General features: G+C 35.8%; 1 protein-coding gene across 4 annotated transcripts in view; it reads left to right on the top strand.

The window, feature by feature from the left end:
- Positions 1–13,356, top strand: part of lrba (LPS responsive beige-like anchor protein) — a 283,887-nt gene that overhangs the window by 152,102 nt on the left and 118,429 nt on the right. For all 4 annotated transcript variants that reach the window (XM_041260260.1, XM_041260269.1, XM_041260252.1 and 1 more), the window contains one exon: positions 13,131–13,255. In XM_041260260.1, the coding sequence (XP_041116194.1) occupies positions 13,131–13,255 (125 nt within the window). The remainder of the gene's footprint in view (positions 1–13,130; positions 13,256–13,356) is intronic.

The following is a 13,356-nucleotide window of genomic DNA, read 5'->3' as shown; positions in this document are numbered from 1 at the left end:
TCTGGCAAACTCCAGACGTGCTTTCAGATGGTACTTTTTGAGTAACGGCTTCTTTCTTGCCACCTGTCCATACATGCCAGTGTTATACAGAGCTCTTGATATGGTTGACTGGTGCACTATTACTCCACTCCCAGCCACTGAACTCTATAGCTCCTTCAAAGTGATTGTTGGCCTCTCTGTGGCTTCTCTCACAAGTCTCCTTCTTGTTTGAGCGCTGAGTTTTGAGGGACGGCCTTTTCTTGGCAGTGCCTGGGTGGTGTGATGCAGCTTCCACTTCCTGATTATTGATCCAACTGTGCTCACTGGGATATCCAAACAGTTGGATATTACTTTCCCTAATCTATGCATTTGTATTACTTTATTTCTAACTTCTGTAGAATGCTCTTTGGACTTAATTTTCCTTCTGATTTACAGTCTTACCAATGATCCTTCAACAGTGGGGTTTTTATCCAGAAAATGTGACAGCAACTTTAATGGTTCACAGGTAGAGGCCAATGGTAAGGTAATTGTGTCCTCGTTAGGGCAGTTTCTTTCAGCGGTGCAAGCTGGGAGCTTCTACAGCACAGGGGTTGAGTACCTATGCAAGCAAGATATTTCAGTTTTTTATTTTTCTTAAATATTTCCCAACATAAAACCAATGTCACCTTACAATAACTGATTTTGAGTTTCAGTGTTTAAAAATAAAATATCGAATAGAACGAAATGTCAGTGTACCATTTGTAATTCAGTAATATGAGAGAATTGGTCAGGGGTCTGAATACTTTTGCAAGGCATTGTATGTAACAATATACACACACACACACATTGTTCTATACATATATATATTATATATATATATATATATATAATATATAATAATATATAATATTTATAAATACATTTTACCGGTGTTGTTCAAACTATAAACAACTTCTCAGTCTAACTTCTGTTTCTGTCTCTCCCTTTCGATACAGTATCTGAACCGAAGAAAAGCTGCGTTGCACTTTATAACACAGACATCCTATCTAGCATTCGTTTTATAACTAAATAAATATTAGGCCTATTACGTGGTTGTCTTTCCTAATGTATTTACTTTTCTGCTGCTAGATGATCTGAGGATCTGCTGCTTTCTCTGGGAGATGAGAAGCTTAAGCTTCGCTTCAGCCCCGCTCCGGTAGCCGAACCTGGGGCAAGCAGATTCCCTCACTTTCTCGCACTTGGTTTGCTTGTTTGTCGCTTTGAACTGAGTGCCAAACCGCCATTTAGCCACGAGTGGGAATGTTACATTTTTTTTTTTTTTTTGTAAAAAGTATAGCGTTGATTAGATGGTGCTTTATGCATGGTTAATTCACGGAAAGTTCATTTTTTGCTTCACTATATGCGTTATGGAGAGGGAGTTATTTTATTTTGTATTTTAGTCAGGTGTGTGTTGTGTTAGGTGCTCCCTCCCCAGTTTATAACACTGGTTATAATGCTCATATTGTGTGTCCCCTGAGACCCGAGTTATAGCGAGGGAGCACTGTAATCCAAAACATTATGTATATATACTGTAAATAAATCTTGGGGTGTTAATCTAGTAAATCTAGCAGCAAGAATATTTTACCTAAATTTTGCTAGATTAATCTGTCGTGTGTATATATACTGAGTTACACAAATTGAGTAAAGAGGATTAGTGCAGGATTAAAAGACTGCTACTGTAGTGAATGACAGTGAAAGTCAGAATATATTTTGCCTCAAAGCCTTCCTCCGTTGACAAAAGTAATGGTTCAGATACACCATGGAGCTGTTGGAGTTCCCCAATGTTTATATTAAAATATAAAAACAAAGGTAGAAAAAGGACAATCGTTTTAAATGTTTTTGAGAATTTGAACTGAACCATTTGAGTAGTTGCCCCCTTAACTACTTCAGAATGATCTAAACATTTGTTGAAATTCATTAAGATGTTCAGCTCTCAGACACAGAGATGTTGCTATATACTATTTACCTGCCAAAATGTATAGAATTGCTTTGAAACAGGACTGGATTCATTACATTTAAGCCAAAACACTTTGGTTGTAATTGTCAGTATATTTTAATATGGTCCATCCCAGCTGTGTGATTCTCTTATTTAAATGCCTGCACCTTTTTCAGGTGGATTATGTTGTCAAAATACATGCACCATGTCTTTACTTTCTAGCTTTTAATACTTACAAAGCTACAGAGGAACATACTTAAAAACACACTGGATTGTGTTTAGAAACTTTTAGCAGCAGATCCAGTTTAGATTTCATATTTTCTGTGTCCCCTACAGTGATTGACATACTGGGTTCTTTTTGGAGGTTGAACAACAAATGTTTCTGTCTGTCTTTTCTTTTTCAAGAAATAAGTCAGTTGTTCCGGGGTATAAGGCAGCGAAGTCTCCCTCGGAAATAAACACAGAGGCAGAGAGGAGATAAATTTGTTTTAACCAATTACCCTGAAGCCTTAGTCAGTGGTGAGATAGCTTTCTGAAACATTTCTTATGATTTTGTGCTCTGAGCAGTAGGCTCTTGGATAACAAAGGCTTCCATTACACCCAGAAAGAGGTTACAAGTCTTGGGTGAGCTTTATTATTTTTAGATTGTCATTGGGTCATCATACTCAGAATGCAATTTATAATATAATTGAACCCATTGTCATTTTCTCCATGCTGTATATTTGGCTGAAGAACCATATTGAATATTACAAGAAATACCAAAACAAAATGATTGTAAAACATTGTAAAAGTGTATACATTGACCTGGAATAAAAGTGTTCTTTCAGCAGTAACATACTAAATAAAAAATGAAAATATGTTCCCAAAAATTCAGCTTATTAAACCGTTTTATTTTTGCCTGTATGTGTGTAGCACACATTAGCAATTACCTTTCTCTTAAAAAAAAAAAAAGAAAGGCTGCTTCATTGTTGTGAACTTCAGTTTGCTGCTGTTGACTAGATGTAGACTGTAATAATTAGCATATCATTTTCAGCCCTTTTGTCATAAAATTTACACCAAGTTTAATTGCTGTTAATTGAGGGTGCGTCTTTATAAGCCGTAGGTAATTAGGAAACCATTTGCATTTTTTGCAGCTTTGCGTGAGACTTAGAACCGTGCTTTATTTGCTGTGCGCCTCCAGAGAATAAACTAATCCCCCTTAGTCGCTGATATTATGGAGATGCAATTTCACTCCCTTCATTTTATTTCTCAGTTCCCATTTGCTCATAAAGGGATTATCTCTGATTAGTTAGAAAGGCCAGTGCTTAAGTGCATTTTGTTTTATGTTGTTATATGGGAAGTCTTGCCTGTTGGATGGTATAAAGTTGTAGAACAGGCGTGTGTGAGAGAAGCTGCTGTCCAGCTCAGATTATTGTTACTGTCAGTAGGGCGAGTGCTCTGGTTGTTTTCTTTCAGCACAAGTGCAGAATACTTTAAGTGTCTTTGCCTCTGCTTTCCACTGAGGAAGCTGTTATGATGTCTGGATATCAACCTGCCTAAACTGGTTTGGCTGCAGTAAAGCTCCCCCAAGCCCAGCAAGCTTGAATGCAGCCTGGTTTAGTAAAAATCAATGCTGATTCATTTACCCAGGGCTCTGATTACATTTGATGATATTGTGAGACCTTTTCTATACTTCCTGGATTGCTCTGCAATTAAAAGAGGGTTGTTCTTCACCAGTTTCAACAAAACATATAGTGTTTGTGTTAGTTCATTTAGGATGTTTGTAGTGGTCACTGGTTTTCACGTTTGCCACCTGGCTGTTATGTACATTATTTCATTGATGTTATCATTGTAACTATAAAAACTGGACATACTGAGCCAGTATAACATCAAATCATCACAAAGTGCTCGATGTCAAAGATTAAGATCTCGTAACCTCCAGAGCATTGTGGAATATACCGAGAGCTAAAAAAAATCGGTCTGTTTACATGGTTTACAGGGTTTTTTATGTTGTACTATATTTATTATACCATAAAATGAATTTGTGTCCACCTAATGTTACTTTTTTCACAGTCATGAATGTTTAAAAGGGCAGCCAGTCATTTGGTTTGTTTTAGGCTGCATCTTGGACAGCTTCTCAAATTTTTCAGACTGTTGACTTGGTGTTATTGCGCTTGGTTATTGTATAAATGTAATGAGGGATTTGTCTGTACACTGAAACGAAAAATAAGAAGATACTGATGTCCATAAAGGTTATAATGATGTGCTATACCTCTGGGTGTATATTGTAGTACTTTTAATTTATCTTAGTTTATTGCAATTTGGTTACTATTGCAAGGAAGGAATCTCCTTAGGATTTGACAGTGGAAACCCCAGGGGCAGAAAATCACTTCACACCTCAATAGGAGCAAACGCTTCTGAAATGAAAGAATGCCTGCGTGATTTTTTTATTTATTTATTTATTTATTTATTTATATCAGATTTTCCATGTTGGAAACAAGAGCACTGGTTTGTTCTGGTGTTAAGACATCTCTTTTATCTCTGACAAAAAAATGTATCTCTTTGGAAGCTGTTATAATACTTCTGCATATCTTGCTTTAAAATCAATGTACAGCAAAGCATTTGACCATGTCAAAGGGGATTTTGTATTATAAATGAAGTTTATACAGTACATACCATTTCCTGTACTACTGGATAAACACTGATGTTAACCTTTAGCCTCAAGGGTTCCTAATTTCAGACAACTGCTTCAGATAACTCTGTAGACTGAAATGAAGTTCTTTGAAAAATAAGACAGAGGATTTTTCCTATAGAGCTTGTGCCTTTTTTCTTTTTTTCTTTTTTTGTAGAACAGTCTGTATTTGGTTCTAAGCAGCGATCAAATTAATGATATGTCCAGTTCCTTGTTTCCTGCATGTAATGCATATTTGAAATGGAACCAGGCGAATGTCAATGCATACCATAACTGTAATCTTTCAGAAAACTTGTAAGGCAATGTAACATATTAGTAATATCTTCTAGTTGTGTAATAATCACAAAAGCTGAAGCTTTCCAATGACCTGCTTGTTTGATATTTGTCTGGCAAGATTGTAGCATAGGCTTGTACTTTTTGAATTAGCTACAGATGTAGTTTAAAAAAAGTATTACAGATTATGTGTGTGTTTGTTTTGCAGTAGAATAATGCACAAAAATAATTTGGTGCCAAATTTTATTGTTGTTATTTTTTTAAACTAGCATGTGAGAATTTAAAAACCCATGTAATTTTAAACTACATGTCGTTTTAAATAAATCAACAGTGTAATGGACTTTACTGTTGAGTGAAAAGTCATTTGTCACCTGTGGTAGGCTTTAAAGAAAGATTACACAAATAGTGTCATATTTTGTTGTTGCTACTGCTGTAAGTTATATTTCTGTCTTTGATTTATCTTGCAGTGTTAGCTTGGAGGATTGAATAATGTCTCTGTTAAATTTTATTTTTGGTAACACACAGCACTACAGTCACTTGAAAGAAAGAGGGCATTTTTGTAGGGGATGTTTGAACAAATCTGCCCAGATCTTATAGCTTAACAGCTCCCGCCAGATTTAATTTTACATTTGCTGAGAGAATTTACATTTTTTTTATTTAAATTGAAAGCTGTGTGCCCTAAATTATCAAAGTGATCACTGCAAATAAGGATTAATAAAAAATAAAAAAGTCAGACTTTGCTGTTTAGCTAGTATACACAATGGGGGTGCAAATCACTTGGAAAATATGGTGCTTAATCCAATACCAGTCAGCTTAATCACGTGGTTTAATTTCATTTCCCTGGCAAGACATCTGGAGAGGCTTGTTTTAATTTGGGGTTAGGGTAGCTTAGCACCATTACTTAAGTAAATGTCACAATAACAGGATAGTTTTCATTTATTTATTCATTTATTTGCTTACTGTGTGTTTCATAAACACATCGTTTATGCAAATTTAAGATCATTTTTATGAAATGTAAACTGTAATATCAGTAGCAGATGCAAAAGCAATCTAAAGGCAGAGCACCAATCAGCAATATTAATGAAAAAGGAAGAAAAGAAATCTCCCATCATACTTGATATCATTGACTGTAACCTTACTAATCCAGCAAAAATATTATAAATGACTGTTTGTCCTTTATAAAGTGCCTTGCTTTGAGTGAAATATGAAATAATGTGGGTTTTGCATGTCATGTTTGTAATGATAAAGTTCATATTGTGTCATTTACATAATCTGCAACCAGAAATGAACCCCATAGTAATATTATCTGTATAACATACATTATCATTATTCATGAAAGTTAATTTTACGGTGGTGTAAATTGTCTATCTTGAAGTTCTATGTTATTTAAAAAAAAAAAAAAAAGTTTTTGTTCTATAAAATACTATGAAGCAAAGGCTACACAAATGGCAAAAAAAAAATGTTGCATTTGCTCGGAGTCTCGGTGTTACCGATTTGGATCTTGATTGATGGCAATCATTTGTCTTTGTCAGAAAAGAAGAACAATTCAGACATTGAAATAAGAGTGCTATCAAACTTTCCATTCTGGCAAGGAGATTCCATTAGTGCTTTTTCTGTGTTGTGTTTAGCTTAAGGGGAGTGATTAAAGTACAAAGGCTTACAGTTCTTTTTTTTTTTTTTTTTTTTTTCCCAACCTAACAATTTATTTGGGGCCGATATTTTAATTCCTTAAATAATTCCCCAGAAATAGCCTTTTGTGTCTCTTGTACTCTTTAATAGGTGCATCACTCGCAGAATTGGCAAGATTTTAAACGGCACCAGACATGGTGTCTGTGCTGATGACCGTTCATACTGTACATGCTGTGAATCCAGGTATATAGGTGTTAACCCTAAGCTTTGGAAGCTAAACCCTTTTCAGAAAATGCATAGCTTAATAACAGAACAAAGTCCAGCATGTTTTATCAGGGCATGAAAGGTAGCATTGTCTAATTACAGAACCCAGTATCATCAAAATTTGAGAAAAGCCTCAAGAACCTACAATGTGTTTCTTCAGGGGATACCGTTATGAAGGTTTGATATTCCTCAGACAACCCCTGGTATGCACCTAATGAAGGCCCTGTGATTGTTGCTCCACATCTAATAGATGACATGACCACTAGGGGTGTTGGAGTTAGTATTTTAAATCACTTAAGTCTTTGGATACATTTATGAATAATGAATATAGTCATGAAACTAGATCGTTTTAGTTTCACTGGGTGCTCTGAGATGACAAAGTTTAACCAAGGAAAAATAAAATGCGTGGTAGTAGCTCTTGCCTTTACCACTGTGTTATTTAAAAGGCATGTTGTTGAAAATTAATTAACAAAGGGTCAAAAAGTTACAATGTATACATTTTAATCACTAGTGATTTAACTTGCAGTATCTGTGCAAAGAGGAAGTGTTATAAGCAGGGCAAAGGGAACTGTTAAACAATTTATTTCTCTGCCTGTTTCCATCTGTGTAAATGGGTGGACAGAAAATGGGGATATCCTATTTTGAACAATAACTGCAGCATGACTAGAGAGATGGAAAAACAAAATCGGATATTGTGACAATAACCTCCCCGTTTTGTTTAGCATTATTGCTAAAGTGGTATTTCTCCTAAAAGGTAAATCAAGTTCAGAATATCAGTTCAGAATATCTGTGGCGTTCCAGCCTTAAAGTACATCTTCAAATGCTGAACCTGTCCTTTTGTTATTTGTATGTAGTTCAACACAAAATGCTTGGTGTGATTTCAACTTTAATTTCTTTAGAGCCTTTACTATACCTGAAATGTTTCTTGTTTTCTGGGTTTATTTTAAGGCGTTGCTGATTTACCATATTAAGTCATCTGGTGTGTTACAGCTGAAGTACAGCAAGTGTAACAGTTAAGCACTTCATTGTTCCAGGTTTGACGTTGCCTGATGGTCAAGTTGCAATGTTCACTTATCCTTCAATGCTCCTGTATAGAACTTTCCATTTATTTGAAAGGCAGCGAGGGTGCATATTATCGGGCTGTGACCCATACCTGCCTAACTTCCCTGCTTCAAGGTTTTATAAAAAATAAATGGAGAGCGATAGTTGGTAACATCAATGATTTTCTTTTATTGGACGCACCAATAATAGCAGGGATCTCGATTTAGCTCTCCATTCAGAGGAGAGGGATGTAGTTACAGGGAGTGGCAGTGTGAAAGCTGGCTGATGCTTTGCTTCCCAAACTGAGCGCGGATGAGAGGAGGTGTCACTATTTGAGAGCCATTAGATTTCCACGTGAGAAATAATAATAATAAAAAAAATGACTTAAGCGTTTTACTTAAAATAATATTTTGTTTCCCTCAGTTATATCCTTCTATTAATACTGTTTTGCTGTCAAGCTAACGTGTTCAACAGCACTAATAAAGTGAAGAAGTTTTTTGCTTTTGAATCCCCGGGGCTGGAATTTGGTGGTAGGCTATTGAAATAAACAGAGAACGGGTGATGATTTGTTCGTTGTACTAACCAGCAATCCGGACTCCTACTTAAACATCCATAAACTGTTGTTGTCTCGGACACTCATTAACCAAAGTTTAAGGACCGTAGTCTTGTAAACACAATATAAAAAGAACTTGACTTACGGGGCCACCATTCTTTGCAGTACAGCTTGGATTGAACTTCACTGCATGATTGTTTGTTTGGTTTTTCGTGTGATTCACAACAGCACACAGAGACAAAACATTACACAGGAGCTTGTTTACACTGTAAATCCAGTGTATTGACTTATAGTTATATTAGAACATTTATTCTGTCATGTATTTTAATATATATATTTTAGCTCAAAGAGCCAGCTGCCCAACGTTTCGATATGTGTTTTTACAATATTTTGAAATATAAAAAAATTTGCACCCAGATCTTTGACATCCCAATTGTTTGAACTGTCAGAGGAGGTGGAGCTATACAGCGACTTGGATGATGATTCCAAATTTTGGTGCGGCGGCGTACCAAACCATTTCTGCTGGTACTCTCATGAGAAACTAATGAAGTTATGTGAACCCCTGAGTATGTGCTTAACAACTATTGTACCTACAGTATGCGTTGCATAAAGGTTAGAATGCCTCCCCAAAGCTGACTCCAGCTTTTGTGAAAGGTCCAATCTGTGAAAGTAGTTTTAGCTGCCATTACAACGGTGATTTGAAAACCCTGGTGTGTATAAGCTGGCATGAAATTACACAGCAGACTAATCAAATGCATCAATTCTGGGTAGCAAAATATATAATTATACTTTACTGCTCAATATAAAAGACTTTTTTGTGCAAATTATTATTATCCATAAATGTGGTTTGAATTATACAGGCATCAAGGAACCGTTCTCAAAACTGGTTTATAATGCTTGCATTAAGACAACAGGCCATTTCGGGCCAAATTAGTCTGGTTTGCAGTCATTTTTCTGAGCAAACTAATTACGCAAGTGGTGCATAAGTGAACCTGCTAGGTGGCCATTGTAATTTTAATTGTTGTTATCTTGAAGAATGGCACTGCATAATTCTGCCAAGATGCTGGAGGGTGGTTGAGAAATTAATAATTTATCGTCTTTAGAAAATACTCTGCATACACAGGTTCGGAAGGATTGATGGCTGAGAGGTCAACACATTTTAGCAGCTTTCATTAGGTTTCTATTGTCATATGTTTGTGGCACTTGGTGAAATAAGATTCGTAGGAGATTTTGAGCCGGGGAACTAATTACTTGTGCTGATTTGCCATACTGATGAATAGACCCTTATTGCATCATTCCCAGAAGACGGGGAGCAGGCTGTGATTCACGGCTGCATCTCGGCAGATATTTGATAACAATTTTAATAGATGAATGTAGGAAGCCAGAATGATGAAGTGCCTATATGGGCTCTGAGACTATCGCAGGCAAACACGTACCAGTCTTTGTAATGAGAGGAACATGTAGTTACAGAATGTAGATTTTTATTTTCACAATTTTCTTTTTGTTTTTAATAAATGAATTGCAAATGTATAGTCTGAAATATTCTGAATAAAAATAATCTATTGTTATATGTTACATATTCATCAATGTTTTTTGTTGTCGGAATGATTTTTTTCTAGCCAGACTGTAACCCAACTTCAGCATAAGCTGCCCAAACACCTCATGTGTCTGTGTTTGCTCATCCTGCCCCTGGTTTTTGTACAGTGCTTTTCCACATCTGTGTTTTCATGTCTATAATAAAGAGAAATTGCGTACTGCCTCAGGGTTTAATTATTGTTGTAATAATGCTGGCTGTTGGATATATAAAATTACTGCTGCTTTGTGTGAAATGTTGCTTTTACATAAATAAATATTTAATAGTGTAGTTGTAAATCAAGCATTTAGAAACCCCTTGCAAATAATGGGGAATGGCAGAAGTTGTTCTTTATTTCCATGAGCTATAAAAAGAGTATTTAGATAAATCTAGTCATTCTGAAGGCTTTCAGTTAAATACAGCTCCTTTTCAGGTGTTATTTACCCCACTGCCTCCCTCAACCCACCCTCCTATTTTCTGGCCCTCATAGTGTTGGGCATATGGTACATATGCCATGGGATTGCTAACTTGTAACAGTCTTTTGAGGAAGGTTCTCAAGACTTATCAGCTCTGTGATTGGGATAAAAGTTACTGCTGATAATTTTGAAGGAAGGGTGGAGGGTAAAATACTGAATTGGATTGTGCTGGCAGTTGGAACAGCTAAAAGAGTTATTCTGCATTACTGGAAAGATCAAACCCTAATCCTGTATGAGGAATGGTACAATACCTTAGCTGAGACGGCTATGAAAGACTGATACAAAACAATTGTTTGAAGAGGTTTGGAATCCCTTTTTTGTTGGGGTGCACAGGGTACAGAAACCACAAACAGAACCTAGAAGTGGTATAGGTTAGATTACTAGGGATTTATTCTCTTGTACCACTCCAACCAGCTCAAGTTCAAGATAGGACTCCCTACTGGTAAACTTTAAAAGATACATATAATGATACCATTAACAGATATGGGGTGGTGGGAGGGTAAACGTTCTAAGGTTTGTTCACTAGCCAGGAATTCGAAGTTAGTTTTAAACCTGTGAACGTTTGTCATACGCACTGTGTGTGTGTGTATATATATATATATATATATATATATATATATATATATATATATATATATATATATATATATATAAATATATATATATATATATACATATGTATATATATATATACATACACATATATATGTATATACACATATATATGTATACATATACATTATGTATATATGTATATATATATATATATATATATATATATATATATATATATATATATATATATATATATATATATATATATATATATATATATAAATTAGCTCAAAGAGCCAGCTGCCCAACGTTTCGATATGTTGTACATATCTTTCTCAAGGGAGCCTTATTATATATATATATATATATATATATATATATATATATATATATATATATATTTATTTATTTATTTTTTCTCTGTTAACAACAACCGTTTGACAATGTGTGAATACCGTAACAGCATAACGGTTACAAACGAAAGCCATTCGGCCCATCTTTCTCGTTTGGTTGTTTAGTAGCTTATTGATCCCAGAATCTCATAAAGCAGGTTCTTGAAGGATCTCAGGGTGTCGGCTTCAGCAGCATTGCTGGGGAGTTGGTTCCAGACGCACACAATTCTCTGTGTAAAAAAAAAAAAAAAAAAAAAGTGCCTCCCATGCTCTGTTCTGAATGCCCCTTTATCTAGTCGCCATTTGTGACCCTGGTCCTTGTTTATTTTTTCAGGTCAAAAATATCTGCTGGGTCGACATTGTCAATACCTTTTAGAATTTGTAATGCTTGAATCAGATCGCCGTATAGTCGTCTTTGTTCAAGACTGAGTAGATTCAGTTCTTTTAGCTTGTATGGATATGACATGCCTTTTAAACCAGGAATAATTCTGGTCACTCTTTGTTGCACTCTTTCTAGAGCTGCAATATCCTTTTTGTAGCGAGGTGACCAGAACTCAACACAATATTCTAGATATGGTCTTACTAATGCATTGTACATTTTTTATATTACTTCCCTTGATTTAAATTCATATCATGTGCATTCTGTACCATAAAGTTGCTTCTTGCTTCGACAAAGCAAAATGGAGTTATAGAATTATGTTTGACATTTGTTTTTGTGTAAATCAGCCTACAGAAGACTTCCTGCCATAGAGAAACCATTTAGTGTCCACCAGGAAAACAACTGTCTACACAGCACACATGACTGAAAAGATAATTGTTTAGAAGCATATTAGAAAGATCATTATTCCATCACTCAATAGATAGGTCTTCAACCACAGCAGCGTGTGGTTTTAAATAATATATGATCGTCTGGACTGTACTTGTCTCATGACCCCTGCTCTTCTTGAGCTGAAAATAAATAGTTTTGCCATCAATGTTTTGTATTTGTAATTAAATGTTAAAATGCATGCACACAAAGGAGAAAATAAAGCATATAATGTAATTTACTTTGCCGAATAAATTACTGTCCCATTCAGTTGAGTTGTGGTTCTTCAAGAAGTAAAAAAGAGAGCGAGGAAAGAAAAACAGTAATGGAAGGGAAATGTATTTCCCTATATTGTGTTATGCCTCAGGGGCTAAGTGTAATAAATATTTTAAGAGATTATTTTAATTAAATTCCTGTACTTCTAAATTGAGTAATATTGTATTATTGTGCACATATCTGTGCTACAGTCATGTTCATTAACACTTGATGTGCCTGCAACGCTGGGGTATGATTTACTGACCTTGTGTGGTAAAAGGTGCAAATTGGGAAGAAAAATGATGGAGGGGCCAGACTTTGATTAATATTGGGAATGCTATCCTGTATTTATAATGGCCTTTTCCCTATTCTGGTTTATAAGTGCAGTCACAGCGAAAGGTGCCCTGCTGAGGCTGAAATGAGCCTGAAATCGGAGCACATGCCACTAGAGTGTGGGGAAACTGATCACTCTGTCAGCAGTTCATTTAAAAATGATGTATTTAGTGCTCATTTCACCTTCCTAGGAAAAAAAAGGGAAAGGAGTTCCTTAGTTTGGAAGGTGATATTGTTATTTTCAAGGACATACCCAAGTTAAAGGTTGTGTATGGGAGGAAAGAGCGAGCAAACAAGGAAGGCTTTATGCAGTACTTGTGCGCTACCAGGTTGTTTTGATAATTGCTAACACATGTGCTACCTCGGTTTCATTGCAGTCGTCCTCGTGAGTTCTGGCGCCTCGACTACTGGGAAGATGACTTGCGGCGCCGGCGACGTTTTGTGCGCAACCCCTTTGGATCCACACATCCCGAAGCCACACTCAAAGCAGCAGTAGAACACGGTCAGTTTCTTAAGAACCGCTCTGTGCCTGTGGCAGCAGGTACACGGCAATAAAAATTACAACTACAGTTGCCATAAATGTTTTATTGTGCCACAAGACAC

Source organism: Polyodon spathula, chromosome 1, assembly GCF_017654505.1.
Source record: "Polyodon spathula isolate WHYD16114869_AA chromosome 1, ASM1765450v1, whole genome shotgun sequence".
NCBI classification, from domain to species: Eukaryota; Metazoa; Chordata; class Actinopteri; order Acipenseriformes; family Polyodontidae; genus Polyodon; species Polyodon spathula.
Note: the sequence above shows the minus strand (reverse complement) of the source record. Positions and strands in the feature narration are given on the sequence as shown.